We start from the raw sequence: 15,023 nt of genomic DNA on the forward strand, positions 1-15,023 counted from the left end.
GTTCCTGAACAGCTGTTTTCTACCTGAGACACATTAGTTTCTCTAGTTCTCCGTTTCCACCAAAGCTATTACTTCTCTCAGTGTACATTGTATTCAAATGTTCCCTAGTTAAACATGGAAAATGATATTTGAGGGTCAGTGCTGGTGTACAGAATCTGCTGTGATGGAGATTATATTTTCTTGAAGTGGAAGATCAGGAAGGGGAAGTTAACTTAGTTCTTGATTTGTGAAAACTGAAAGTGGTTGTGCGTTGCTAAAACTGGTAAGTCTTGTGTCTAAGTTTAAAATCCCTCTAATGGGAACAGCAGCATTCCGTGTGTATTGTTTAAATTTGGTTCTAGGCACAAAATTTCCAAAAAAGAAAAATAATGCTGTGTGTTACAATCTTTATTATAGATGTGTTTGTTTTTTTAATTTGGAAAGCAATAGCATAAACGTGTGGTCATCTCTTTCACGAGGTACACCCCTGTGGGCCGCTCCTTTTTCTCAGCTCCGGAAGGCTACGATCACCCCTTGGGCGGGGGTAGAGAGGTCTGGTTTGGGTTCCATCAGTCTGTTCGGCCTGCCATGTGGAAGATGATGCTCAATATTGATGGTGAGTTGGGATTCAGGGTTAAGAATAAAGATAATGACAAAGATGTCTGTAAGAATAAAAATGACCTTGCCATTCGGTCATTGTACTGCCACGTGCTTGCGTTTGTGGTACCACGTTTCTGTGTGGTGATAACTTCTGGTGCCATCTGTGCAGAGGGATTTAGTAACCAGAAGCTATCTTGTACTCTGATTTCTTAATTCATACTGTAAATAATAAAGAGTTAAAGTAGCTTGGGGTATTTTGCTAGGATTTGTATCAGAATAAGAAAACTTTCAAACTTTAATTGCTTTATAGGTAAGGGAGTTTCACCTGAAAAATACTTGCATCTCATTACTCAGTTTGAAGATTTAGTAGTTGTCTTTTGTAATATCCTCATGAAACACAACATTAACTGGGAAGTCAGTCTGCTGGTAACAGTAGGAGATTATAATAACGAAGTGTACAGATGCATACATTGCCTTCCTGTTCAGCCAGTTCAGACCAGACCTATGCAGCAAAGGCTCCCTAGAAATCCTAGTCTTTTTCTCTGGATTTGTCATCATGTTAGTGTTACGGCAGAAATTTACCTGCTATATTAAAAATAATTCCTATATAGGAAGGAAAAGTCTAGCATAGCTAGTTTTCCTACTTAATTTTCTGTATTGGTACATCCACAGTAGTACAGGCAAATTGCTTAAGATGTGTCTCTGTGCAGCTGCCCACAGTAGGTGTTGTTCAGCACTTCCAAGAAAACTCTGTAAAATGTATCACAAACACTTTAGTGAATAGGGCTAATTGAGATGGGCTTTCTTATGCAAAATCAGATCTGCTTTGCACCACTTTATTAAGCCCCAGATGAATGCATCTGAGATCAACTGGTGCCTGTGTCAGACTCCTCGGTGCTGTAAGCGCTTCGGGTCTATTTAGTTGTTAAGCTGCTATTGAAAAATGTCAGTGTTTGAGATGCAGGTGCTACCTAAAGTTTTCTCTAATTCGCATTCTGTTCTCTGTTTGAAATGCTTTGCAAAACCAAGGTAAACAGTCTGTCTCTTTTGCACTAGGTTAAGCACTCTCCCTCAGGTTGTGCTTAGCATCTCTCTTGGAGCATAATAAAATGTTGCAGATGATACTGAGTTTTCAGCATGAAAATTTGCAAGTCCACGTGTTCTGCTTTACCTAAATTGTGGATGATACTCGTGTTGACTTCAGATGGGCTGGTTCTTGTGAAATTGCCTTTCAAACAGCAGCCATGGTGTAGCTATTGTTTGAAAAATAGATGAAAAAATCTTACCAGTCTGAGAAGTAACCGATATTAGTATTTATATGATAGGTACTGAGATAACTACAGTTCAGGTAGGACAAGAGTGTTAATTTACACCAATTTATGATGTACTGTGCTGTTACTTTCTGTGAAGCACACTTTCTCATCAGCACGAGAAGGTGTAGTAGTAACTCTTGCAGTAGAAATTTTTCTGTCCTTTCTGTGAGTGAGAAACTTCAGAACTTTGTAAGCTCTGGTTTACGGGGCAATCAGTTTATGGTGTGGTTTGAGGCTGTGCAGGTTCCGTTCAGATCCCATCGCTTGATTTTGGTTCAGTTGTTTAACTTGTTGGGGGTGCTCTGCAAAGCCTGTTTCTCCGTGCCTGTGTTGCAGCGGGAGCCGGCGCAGTGGCCATGGGGGCGTCGCTCCCTGTGTTCGTTCAGGCAGCGCTGTCGGAGGTGTTGGCCCCCGTGCGTCACGCCAAGCTGGCAGCCTGCTGACGTGACGCATGTCTGAAGAATGTTTCATTGTATTAGCGCAGAGATGTGGTGGGTTCGGTACATGAGATCTGGAAAGCTAATAAAGTGCTTGTCAAGTATTTCTTTTCCGTTGTTGCTATTTAAAGTCTTTAATGTATGGAGTAGCTTGCTTGTGTTTGAGCTATATCTAGTGCCGCCTCACGGCTCTTACTAAAAGGTATGTTTCAAGTGCTTGGAACTTCATCAAGCAGATTGTTTATGGTCTTCCATGGAATGAGTCAGCCGGCCTGTTTAAAAAGTGTATTGTCACTTAATGTGATTGTGTTATTAGTTATGCAGGGAGAGTGAGAGATTTTAGTAGATGAAGGGTTGCACTCACCACTACACTCACGTGATTTCTGTATAGTCAACACAATGCTCATGTTTCTACCAATTAGTCTTTCAGTAATTGAGCAGATTATTCAATATGCAATATAATTTTGTTAATGATACAATCTTAGCTTTTTGTGTTAAATGTCTTCAGTAGAGAGATGTTAATACTGTCTCTGCTCGCAGCTCCATACAGAGTCAGGAGAGAATGTCCGTCTGGGACGTTACAGCTCTCTAGAAATAAATGTTATCTGGGGAAAAACCCTTTCAAAACCCTGAAATGCGAAGCAGTTGCAGGATGACTGTGCTGGAGACTGATGTGTCACTGTGGGCCCTACACGGCTTCTGTACACATAGTTGTTACAAGGCTTGCTAATCTGTTTTTAAAAATGTGTGCTGCACAATATTTGCTTGAGGGTTACGTGGAATTTTAGAAAGCATTAATTTACGTATTGCTCTACAACATTCTGACTTGGCTTTTTTTACACTTAATATTTTGCTCTTTTTAGTTTCTGCCACTGCCTTCTACAAAGCACAACCTGTAATTCAATTTATGTGTGAAGTTCTTGACATTCATAATATTGATGAACAACCAAGACCTCTGACTGATTCTCATCGGGTAAAATTCACCAAAGAGATAAAGGGTAAGTAGAAATGTTTCTGTTCTGTCCCAGGTAACACAATCAAGCTAATTTTGAGGGACTTGTTTTAACTGGAAGCCTCCTGGTTAGTGTGCATCAGAAGGGCCCTGGAACTGCCAAGAGAACTGCAGTGTGTCCTGTTTGTAGTTCTAGTCCCAAAGGAAACAGTGCAGATCTAGAAAGTAAAGATGAAAAATGAGGTATGTTCCCAGTGGCTTAAAGAAGGAAAGAGAAAGCGTGTTGTTTATTTCCTGGAGAGAGGTAAGTGGCTGCCGCCTTTCTGGCTGGCTAACCTTTTGTGAGCGAGGGTCACTGAGGCCGTAGTGGTGCTGTGCTGTGGGTCTCCCACTGTTTAGATGCTGAGGCAAAGTGAAAATTGATTTCAAAGCTAACATAATTGGTTCTTTGAAAGTATGCTGTTGCTGTGACTTCTAATAACTGATTGCCTTATGGAAAAACGAGTACCACTTGCTGACTTGCAGCTGAAGGTCAAATTCCATTCCAAAGGAATTGCATAAGCTGCTGGTTTGGGTAGTTTCACTCCATATGTGCTACTTTGCTTTGCGTTTTCCCATATCCTTTCATTCCAGTGTAATTTGCAGAGACAGCAGTCTTGAAAGAGCTTGGCTCTTTGAAGTGCTGCCCTTAAACACTTGTGTTACTTGATGCAAGTTTAAACTCTATTGAAATGCTGGGCGAAAAAAAGGGAATTTGAACTGTATTCATAAACTGATGTGTTTGTAGAATAGTCATTAGTGGAAAAAAAAGTAAAGGAATTATTTTGTAGTAGTCCAACATGCCTCCCTTTTACATCTCCCTATCTGTCTTTGTTCTGGAAGATGGGTAACTGGTGAATGAGGAAGTGTCTCTGCTTGATTTTTGGATGCCTCAGCCGCTTTGTTACCATCATCAGAAGATGTTGAAAGGTTACCTTTGCTGTCAATGTTTGGTTTTAGTACTGTAGTATCTGGGAACTCAAGCCAAGATGTGATCACGTATAGTGAAACCCTGCGTTAAAGAATTGGCAGTCTGTGAGCAGCACTGTGGGAGGGTAGTGCCTTCTGTGGTGTCACAGCGGATTAATGACAAAGCAGTGAATGAGTTCCAGATATCTCTCTATTCACAGCCCTCTTCTGCTTGGCCACAGTGCTTCGTGGCTTCATCTTTGTATTTTCTCTTATTGCTGTATCAGGTCAGTGGTAGTTTATTTTTGACTGTGCCATCCTCTAAGTAATACTGATGTTAATGTTGCAATTAGTGTTGTCAGGAATCAGTGAAGTACAGCTGATATTTCTTTGGGATGTCTGTGTCCCTAGTAAACTAAACACAGTGTCTGCTCTCTGGTGCTTAGGGACCTGATTTGATGTGGGGTGTTCAATCTGTGGTCCACAATCCACACGAGCCTCAACAGGGCAAGTCATCCAAGTGCTTTCTCAGGAGCCTTTACTAGTAGACTGTAGGTTGAATCCTTTGGGTAGCGAGGCTCTGTTTTCAACTGCCTTTTCTTCTCTGGCGCTGGGGAAAGACGTAACAGTGCGACGATGCTATGTGGCATTGTGTAATAAGCTCAGTACTTCCAGCAGATGTTGAGTCTGCTGTCTCTGTACAGACACTGCGCACACAGTTAATAGAAATAGCCACTGAAAGCCTCTCGAAGCTGCAATTGTTGCTGTCATTATTGTGGGTAGAGAGTCAAGCCTGGTGAGCCTCCGGTGTGTCGGCTGGGTGCTTAGATGAAATCTTCAGCCACTCAAAATCTAAAGTTAAACTTGGTCAGTGAAATTGAAAAAAAATTCCAAGCTGCATGTGGACGCAAAGCTAAGGGGAAAAATGAACAATAAGGTAGAAATCTAGGGTTTAATTTCAATTAGATTGGAACTGCTAGTTTTAAGAGGAATAAGCATTGAGAATGAGAACAAAAGAATACGGTGAAAACAGCCGTCTGTGCCTGAGATTAGTCACATGCCTGTAAAATCAAACTGCTGCAAGAAATTCGGATGATATGGAAGATCAAATATTATGCATTATGATTTGGTTTTGAGGATAATACCTGATTAGTCAGAAATCAAATTATAATGAAAGCAAGATGTTTAGAGAATAATAATTTCTTATGTTGTGCTGTTTGCCACTGACTGTCAAAGCTGTTGGATTAGAATGTGTGAACTCATATAATAGCGTGCAAGTTTTTGTGTGGTTGTGACACCAGGTTTTTTGGTACTTCTGTGCAGGTCTAAAGGTAGAAGTGACTCACTGTGGAACGATGAGAAGGAAATACCGTGTTTGTAATGTAACAAGAAGGCCTGCAAGTCATCAAACGTAAGATGCTTTTTTTTCCACAGCATAAAGTGTGTGATACCTTAACACTGAATGTGTAGCAGGAGCTAATATTTTATTATTTTGGGGAACGGTGATACTTGCCAACTAAGATTTCTGTACATTTTATTAAAATGTATGTCTTTTCAGCTTTCCTTTGCAGTTAGAAAATGGCCAGACTGTGGAGAGAACAGTAGCACAGTATTTCAGAGAGAAATACAACCTCCAGCTGAAATACCCTCATCTTCCTTGCCTACAAGTGGGACAAGAACAGAAACACACCTACCTGCCTTTAGAAGTAATGATCTTGTTCTGATGATAAATCAGCTTGTTTAGTGGTAGATGGTATCATTTTGCAAAGCATTAAGAAGCAGTGCGCGGTGCAGTACAAGCGTGTTTATCTATTTACATGTTCATTATTCTTCTATTTCACTAAAGACTGTCTACATTTCAGAGAGTGCTTTAAAGTTTAGAACTGTGAGGAAGAAGTATGTGGCTGCTTAAACCCACTGGGGGTGTGGTTTGTAGTGATGGCACAGTACTGTGTACCTGCGGTACGCTGGTCTCTGTTTCTAGGTGCTCCTGTTGTGTATTGACGCCTCTGATTTTCCTTTAAGGTGTGTAATATCGTAGCTGGCCAGCGGTGTATCAAGAAGCTAACGGACAATCAGACGTCGACTATGATAAAGGCCACAGCGAGATCTGCTCCAGATAGGCAAGAGGAGATTAGCAGATTGGTTAGTTCTTTAATTTCAGCTTGGTGCGATACTACTCACTAAATGACACCGGACTAGAACACATTAATGCAAAAACTTCTCATATGACCAAATTAGTCTTTTCATTCCTTCTTCTAGCCCCTTAACTTAATAGACTTTAACTACTTTTTTTTTAATAGGATTTATTTAAAATAGCTTGCAGTAATAGCATGGGTCCAGCACTCAGCAGTATCAGCTCTTGTGTTCTAATCTTTACAATTACTTCCAAGTAGGTGTTGGAACCACTCAGGACTAATAGTTCAGTGTTTCCCTGTATCGGGCCCTCGGGGGTTTTAAACAAATTTGTGAAGTGGACTTGGGTTTTAGTACCCAAACTCATGGAAGCCCTTGTTCTAGTTGCTTTTCCGTGATTCCTGTTGATATTTGAACACTGTACTTCTGTTGGTTATTGTAGGATGCTTATATTTGTAGTGGTGCTGAGTACTTTTAAAATCATGAGCTAGGCTCTGAAAACTTGGGTCAAAATTTCACGCTTTGTTCTGTTGGTGGTTTGGAGATGGTGGCATCGCTCTAACACTACTTAAATTTAATAGACACTGAAGTCAAACTGGAACAACTTGACTGGTCCAGAATCATACGAGGAATCTGTGAAAGGGTAGAGGAATGATTCTAGGTCTCCTGCACCACAGTCTTGTCCTGGAGGTGTTTGATTGCTTTCCTTAGTACATGCTAAATGTTTTCACCTCATAACTCCAATATCTTTTCTTGGTGCTGAGTCCAGACACTCTCAACATCAGTGTTTTTTCTGACCTGAAATATAAAACTCGGATATTTTTAGTTGGATACTCTTATAAACAGATAGCTCTTATTTGAAACTGTCTGGGTTTTGAGCTGACAAGTTAGCCCAAAAGTTTAATTTAAAATTCTGGAAAATACAGAAGACATGAATGTGCAGTCATAAAAGGAATTTGTTTAATCTCGCGTGTGCTTGTCTCTAAAAGAGAATGCTTTTTGATCTATCCTGTGAGGAAATTAAATGCTCTTAAATCAGCATACTACAAATGAGCACTTGAGTAACTAAGGGAACAAAAAAATCTCAGCCAATATATCTCATGGCATTAATTGTTTTCACTTGGGGATAGGCTGACAGTGTTGAGCCGTTAAATCTGAGCCTTTTTCAATGACAAGTGGGATTGTAGAACACTTCTGCAGCATTCCTGTCCATCTTTTGTTTGTTATATGAATTATAATTAGATACTTCTGTAATACGGAAAACCTCTTCGTTTAGGTGAGAAGTGCAAATTATGATGCAGATCCATTTGTTCAAGAGTTCCAATTCAAAGTCCGGGATGAGATGGCCCATGTGACGGGGCGCGTGCTCCCAGCTCCGATGTTGCAGTACGGAGGACGGGTGAGGCTTTAGCTTTTTCTTTTGTTTCTCTTTTTTGAAGAGCGATTTGCCGCACACGTGGCCTGTTGCAGTCAGTTCGGGGGATTTGTGCGATACAGGGATCAGAGTTTGAACAGTAAACTTTTTTTTGTTACCTTGGAACTGTAAATAGCATAGGCTTTTTATTTTTCTTTTTTTGAATATCTGTGTTGGTTTTGTTTCTACAGAATCGAACAGTGGCAACACCAAGCCATGGAGTATGGGACATGCGAGGGAAGCAGTTTCACACTGGTGTTGAGATCAAAATGTGGGCTATAGCTTGCTTTGCAACACAGAGGCAGTGCAGAGAAGAAATACTGAAGTAAGGCATGTCACGGTTCAGGCTTTGGACTGTTCTCTTAATGAAGCCATCTTAGTGAAAACATGAACATAGGACTTCAATGAGTGTTTCACCTGGTTTTAATAATCTAAGATGTTAGCGGGGGATCCAAGCTGGTTTGCTTCCTTGCTGGAAGCTACAGTCAAAACACTGTACCTGGGTATGCTGTGGGGGTTTGGTCCTGTGACGTTGCTGCTTTGCATATAGTTCCTTCTGGCATCTGGAATGAAGTACTAAAGGTGTCTAAACTTGTTGGTTGGGTGTTTTTTCCATTCTAGTCTATGGTGTTTGCAAGCTGTACAGCCTCCACATAGTGAGCGTTCTTAAATGCTGCTTTAAGAGCTGTTTGGAGTTCTCTTCGTTTGAGTAACAGTTCGTCCCCTTCTGCTTTAGTTGCTGTGTGCTGTTGCTGCTGCAAAAATTCAAAAAACTTCTCATCTTTAGGGGTTTTACGGACCAGCTGCGCAAGATCTCCAAAGACGCAGGGATGCCGATCCAAGGCCAGCCCTGTTTCTGTAAATACGCCCAGGGTGCAGACAGTGTGGAGCCCATGTTTCGACACCTCAAGAACACCTATTCGGGGCTTCAGCTCATCATTGTCATCCTGCCAGGGAAAACGCCAGTGTATGGTGAGGGAGTGTCTCTGTCTTTACCTGTTCGGTCAAGTATCATTCAAAGAAATTTGCTGCCCAGCACATGTTAGAAAATTCTGGACCATTCTTTGGATATTAGAAACCAATGTTTTGTCTGAAGTTAAAATGAATTGGAAGCAGATCTGAGCATGCAGATAAGTTGGAAGTTATTTTGTGGAGTATGTACGTTTAAATTATTGTGACTTAAGCTAAGATGAAAATATACTAATAATTTCCAATCTTGTACCCTAATATTTGCTTCTCAGCGGAGGTGAAGCGTGTGGGAGATACGCTGTTGGGAATGGCCACGCAGTGTGTTCAAGTCAAGAACGTCATTAAAACATCTCCACAGACCCTGTCAAACCTGTGCCTGAAGATTAATGTTAAACTAGGAGGAATCAACAACATCCTTGTACCTCATCAACGGTAAGAATCTGCGTGGAGGCTGATTTGGGTTTTGTTTTAACAGATGTGGTTAAGTGTGATACTTAACACCCAAAATTTAAATGCGGCCAAGTTTTAAGTAGAAATATTCTTCTGGTAATAGCATGTGATATTTGAGGTAGAATTAAATTTCTTCTAGCGTGGGCTCTGAGTGGTTTTTGGCCCGTGAGTTAAGACTTAAGCCAAGGTTCTTTCCAAATGTTAGATCAGTATCAAAAGCTTGAAGAGAAACTACAGATTTAGAGATTTTGAAACATTAATATAATCAGAACTCTACTGCAGGTTTAAGAGCACACAACACATCACAGAAGAATGTAACTCTTGGTGAACCTATCAGTGTGCTGTTAATAAGGGTAGAGGAATCTTACTTCTCAGAGGACTTTCCCAGGCTGGGTCATTCAGCTCACGCTTCTTTGCGAGGCTGTTCTGCGCTCTGTGTGTGGGTTCCAATTGCTTTGTTGCCTTTGGTGAGAAGGTTTGACGAGTCCAAGCCGTGTGTGCTCTCTTCTTTCTGGAGAAGCACACATCTTTTGGTCCCGAAGACTAGAACTTCTGTTTGACTCTAACCTTTCCTAGAGCATATCTGTTCTTTGAGTGGAAATACGCACAATGCCAAGGTAGCAAGCCAGAAAAACTTTGGGAGTGCAAAACTGAAGAACTTTTTCCTGCATCTTCCTGAGAGCTTGGAATCAAAAGTTTAAACATGAAACAAAGATGTGTGGAAGAATATTTTGAAGGCAATGGGAGCCCATTGCGCTGCGTGAATCCTGTAAGGCAGCGTAACCTGTGCGGTGCTGCACCCAGCTGTTTGTCACGCGGCTGATGCAGTAACTGCAGTACCAAAGCGGTGCTTTGCTGACCTCTGAGTGCTGGTGTAATCAACCTGTGAAGTGACGGTTTCTGTGAGAAGCTGTCTGTACCGTTCAGGTGTAGCTCTGCACCTTTTCTCCACTAGGATCATGCCATGGTGCAATGGCAGTGTGTCTTGGAATGACTGCTGTGCTCATTTCGGTTTCACATCTTGTGCACAAAGGTTTCATTGTTTAGCTCTGGCCGGGGCACCTGATAAGGCGCTTCTCTGTGCAGCTGAGCTGAAATAGAAACAAACCCCATCTTGAGCAATAACCTTGCGCCAACTGTTCAGCTACAAGTGTGACTTAGCACTTTTTTCTTTTTGAAGACCTTCTGTGTTCCAGCAGCCAGTGATCTTTTTGGGAGCCGATGTCACTCACCCTCCTGCTGGAGATGGGAAGAAGCCTTCCATCGCTGCTGTAAGTTTTATTAAATCAGCATTGGTTTTTCATCTTAGGTAAATGTTAGAATAGTAAATGCAACTCATGGACTACGTCTATGTCAAATATCTTTCGGGGCTTATGCTAGTTCTTTGTACACGTATCCAGTGTTACTAAAAATCATGTCTTTAAAAGAAAAACACTATTTGGATACTTCAGACTGTTTTCTTAGCTTTTTATTTTTTAAATCAAGGTAAAATGGTAGTCATATTAAATAATATATTTCTGCAAAAATATTCTAAAGGAAATAATGCAGCTTTGATGTTAGTTAATGAAAATTTTGTATTTTTTTAAGGAGAAAAAGGTAGTTAAAGGCCTGGTTTGGCAGGAATGTTTTTGGTGCTTCTTACCTTTTGTGTTGGTGCAGTCCAGGAGATCAAGGTGGTGCTTGGGTGCTTGTCAGTCCCTTCCTATTTTGTCTCCTTGGCATTTTACTTGGCATTGATTGCAGTTACAGAAACTGCATCCTTGTTTCAAGGAGCTAAGGTAAACTGAAATGTTTCTCTGTGTAAAAGGTGAGAAAAACTCAAAGAAAAAAGTCTGTGTCTGGATTATCAGAATATGCATTAGTGTGCTGTCAGCAGAGGGAAAGACTCCAACTCTACAGATGCGTTTCAGGGTGCTTGGAGAGCAGGTTTTATACCTTTTTTCAAAGGTGTTAAACCTGTACCTACTACAGGTTCCAGCTGAAAATATTGCTGTGGTGGTTGTTTTAATGGAAGCATCTTTTACTTGAAAGTTGCTCTTCTTGCCTTTTTCTGCTATTTTAGTTTTTTATATAGATTTGATCTTGAAGCCTTTGCTCATGTAATCTTCCCCTAAAGGTTGTGGGTAGTATGGATGCTCATCCAAGCCGGTACTGTGCCACGGTGAGAGTTCAGCGGCCCCGGCAGGAAATCATCCAGGATCTCGCCTCCATGGTGAGAGAGCTTCTCATCCAGTTCTACAAGTCAACGCGGTTCAAGCCCACGCGCATCATCTTCTACAGGGACGGGGTCTCTGAAGGACAGTTTCGACAGGTTGGTTCGTTTGTGGGTTTCTTGGACCGTGTTACTACGTAACAACTCCAGTTCTCATATTTGAATAGCTCTGCTGTTTCACTTGCTTACATTTACACCAAGATACCACAAAATAATTGAGACTTTTAAGGGGAGAATTTCGTAAGCATGTTGCATAAGAAAAGTTGCAACTTCTTTCCTGTCTGGGAAGGAAAGGGCTTAGAACTTGGGAAACAATATATTTCCAAGTACTTCCTTAGATTACTAATTGTGTGGCAAAGTTGCACTCAGTGTTAACTACAAACCATTTCTTAGGTGTTGTGTAGAATACAATGGAAGGAAAACCTGAACTATTCTGTTCTTGTGCTTGTAGGTTTTGTATTATGAACTGCTAGCTATTCGAGAAGCCTGCATCAGTTTGGAGAAAGATTACCAGCCTGGAATAACGTATATTGTGGTGCAGAAGCGACATCATACACGGTTGTTCTGTGCTGACAGAACAGAAAGGGTAATCATTGCCTGCTCTCATAGTGGCCTTGTGTGAAAAGCTTGATGTCAAGCACTTATGATGCCGGAGGAAAATATTAGCATGGGTTTCTCTCTCAGTTTGGTTGTCTTTGCCCTAAATTGAAAAAACATTAACCTTAAGTATGCTTAAAAAAAAAAAAATAATCCCCATCAGTCTTTGACAAGTCTTTGTCAGTGAACTATCGCTGATATTCACGTCGCTAACTATGACCAAGCCTGCAGCAATTGTAGTAGAAGAAAATACAAAATGATGGAACCCTTAATTTTTCCATTCTTCTGAGTGACTTGACTCGACCTCAAGCTGACAATTCTAAATAAAAATGTATGTGCAGCTCTTCTGTCTGGCTGAGATGGAAAGTTCTAAAGCGCTGTAGGTGCAGCGTTCCGTGTTGGGATGGTAGAGAGCCATGCAGTGTCCTGTCAAACGTCCCAGGCTGCCGCATCGACATGTTCCAAACAGATACTTCATTTGCTGAAGCCTTGCGTGTGTTGAATAGAAACTTGTATTTTTAATTACAGTTGAGATGTATAAACAGTTGTTACCTGCGCTTCTTAACCAAAACTTTTCTCTAGGTTGGACGAAGTGGCAATATTCCAGCTGGAACAACTGTAGATACAGACATTACACACCCATATGAGTTTGATTTTTACCTCTGTAGCCATGCTGGAATACAGGTATGAATGTTTCTTTGTAAGTAAATTTGAATTTAGAATACGTTGGTTTTTTCCCTTTTGTGACGCTTGTGTTTGCAAACAGTTATTTAGTAAGGAAATGTCATTTAGCTCATTTTGTCTGAGATACCACGTTATTATGGGATTAATAGTATTATTTGCATAAGAGGTGGTGTCTGCTACACCTTTAAAACTTGCACTGATGGTAAGTGATGCTTTTTTAAGTTTATTTTAAAGAGTTACCTTTGTTATTTCTGAAAATAAGACTTGCTACTTCTATGATTTATAGCCACAAGGAAATTAACATAGAATCAAGGTTTCAAATGCAAACAATTTGAAAAACTGAAGGTGATGTTTGATTATTTGCTGACTAAATGCAGACTAGTGAATTACAGGCTGTGGAAATTAAACCCAACAATGTGGTGGTGGTGCCAGCAATAGAGTGGAGAGTCAACTTAATGACAAAAATTGTATCAGGATATTGTTTAAAAATAGAAAAAACTTAACTCCTTACATTTTTATCCTGTGAGTCTGACCATGTTGTCATAAGTTTTGTTTAGGTTGGGTGGGCGTGTTTTCTTTTCCACCGCAACGGTTCAAAACTGGTTTTTTTTATTCAGGAGTTTAAAAATTCCACTGCTTTTCTCCACTTACCTGTCTGTCTTCATGCAAGGTCTGGGCAAGCTGGGTTTTGGCCCCTTGGAAAGAAAATAGTATCAATAGAAGTTAAAGCAGAAATGCCAGGTGTAGTTGAAGCTCATTGGTTTTAATATAGCAAGCCACAAAAGAGCTCTCAACTAAATTGATAGTTCATATATTTTATTTAAAAAAAAAAAAAGAGAGAGACTTTCTAGCCTGGCTAAACCACAATTATTGACCTAATTCAGTTACATTGTAAGATTTAACTCTAGTGCATCACACCTTTCGTGGGGGGGAGCAGGAGGGAAGAGGAGTGTTCACTCCAAAATAGTGTATTTCAAAGTAAGTGCAAGTCAGAGATTTAATTGAGGTCTTCTAAGAGTTCCTGAGAACTGTGCTGAGAGTTCAGTACTTAGAACTGTTAAAGTACTGGTCGTGAAAGCACGTATCTGGGGGCAACCTTGGCACAGGTGACATGTAAAAATCTGCTTGAGCACAATGCCGAAGAGCAACGCAGCTCCTGAACCTGCCGGAAAGAGGGTGTTGTGTGGAAGTAAGGAAATATATGTTCTGGTGTAGAGCTCTGTAGGTAACTTCTGAAATGCTGGAGCCATCTCTAGTGTTCATACTTGAAGTTAGGGCGCTAAGGAATGGGAAGGAGTTAAAAGCAGCAGTTATTTCTCTGAGGAATGTGTCTTGATGAGAAATGGTTTTAATTGAAGGTAGTTAAGGGGTGGTGTAATCATGGTTTAGTCATGTTGGGAGCAGGTTTTAATCGTTGAATGTTATCTAGAAGGCATGTGGGGTTTTTTACAAGCAAGAATAATTAGAATAACATAATCATGTGAATGTTAGACTTCTTATCTTCAAATACATTTAGGGCTGATATAAGACTGAATTTTCTTTAGCTGCAGTTATGTAGGAGTTCATACTATTTAGTCTGGCCCTTTCTGAACTTAAAACTCTGACTTGATTGTATGGAAAAGCCAGATAAGTGAATTGATGTTCCCTTCTTCTTAGGGTACCAGCCGTCCTTCACACTATCATGTTTTGTGGGATGATAACTGTTTTACTGCAGATGAACTTCAGCTGCTGACGTACCAGCTCTGCCACACATACGTGCGCTGTACACGATCCGTTTCTATTCCTGCACCAGCGTATTATGCTCACCTGGTAGCATTCAGAGCACGGTACCATCTTGTGGACAAAGAACATGACAGGTAAATGAAAATGTCTGCTTAAGTTTTTGTCCCCGTTGCTCTCTGCTCCGTTGTCAGGCATAAAGACATCTGATGATAGATAATTACCACTCGTTCTGCAGTTAATTTTTGTTACCTCTGGGACTAGTCTTAAGATAATCATTCCTGACAGCTGCTGCTCAGTACCAGACAAGAGTGGGTTGGTGGATTCTACTGAATAACACTCAGATTAAAAGAATTAAGTTTAGTTTAATAAAGTATTCTGTTATTACTTTGACGTGGTCTGAGGGAATCAAGCCACGCATTTAGTTTTTTGCTTTAGAATTAGAGTAGTCATGAATGAAGCAAATGTTAAGTGCCTTCCACTTACCTAACTCCGCTTTGTACGTCACAAGTATTTTATAACCTTCAAGCCATCAATGTATTTGTAACAAACAGGCTTATTTTTAGATGCACAAACTGAGCAGCCAAGGTAAAGGGATTTGTCAAAAGCCTCG

The 15,023-nt window shown here is 40.6% G+C and overlaps 1 protein-coding gene across 1 annotated transcript in view; it reads left to right on the forward strand.

Moving 5' to 3' along the window:
• AGO3 (argonaute RISC catalytic component 3) overlaps positions 1–15,023 on the forward strand; it is a 34,899-nt gene that overhangs the window by 12,350 nt on the left and 7,526 nt on the right. The window contains exons 5-18 of the mRNA XM_063356251.1: positions 459–595; positions 3,193–3,327; positions 5,553–5,640; positions 5,788–5,935; positions 6,255–6,374; positions 7,642–7,764; positions 7,971–8,104; positions 8,567–8,751; positions 9,021–9,180; positions 10,379–10,469; positions 11,315–11,509; positions 11,862–11,996; positions 12,590–12,691; positions 14,348–14,547. Coding sequence (XP_063212321.1) covers positions 459–595; positions 3,193–3,327; positions 5,553–5,640; positions 5,788–5,935; positions 6,255–6,374; positions 7,642–7,764; positions 7,971–8,104; positions 8,567–8,751; positions 9,021–9,180; positions 10,379–10,469; positions 11,315–11,509; positions 11,862–11,996; positions 12,590–12,691; positions 14,348–14,547 — 1,953 coding nt within the window. The remainder of the gene's footprint in view (positions 1–458; positions 596–3,192; positions 3,328–5,552; positions 5,641–5,787; positions 5,936–6,254; positions 6,375–7,641; positions 7,765–7,970; positions 8,105–8,566; positions 8,752–9,020; positions 9,181–10,378; positions 10,470–11,314; positions 11,510–11,861; positions 11,997–12,589; positions 12,692–14,347; positions 14,548–15,023) is intronic.

This window comes from Chroicocephalus ridibundus, chromosome 19, assembly GCF_963924245.1.
Source record: "Chroicocephalus ridibundus chromosome 19, bChrRid1.1, whole genome shotgun sequence".
Classification (NCBI taxonomy): Eukaryota; Metazoa; Chordata; class Aves; order Charadriiformes; family Laridae; genus Chroicocephalus; species Chroicocephalus ridibundus.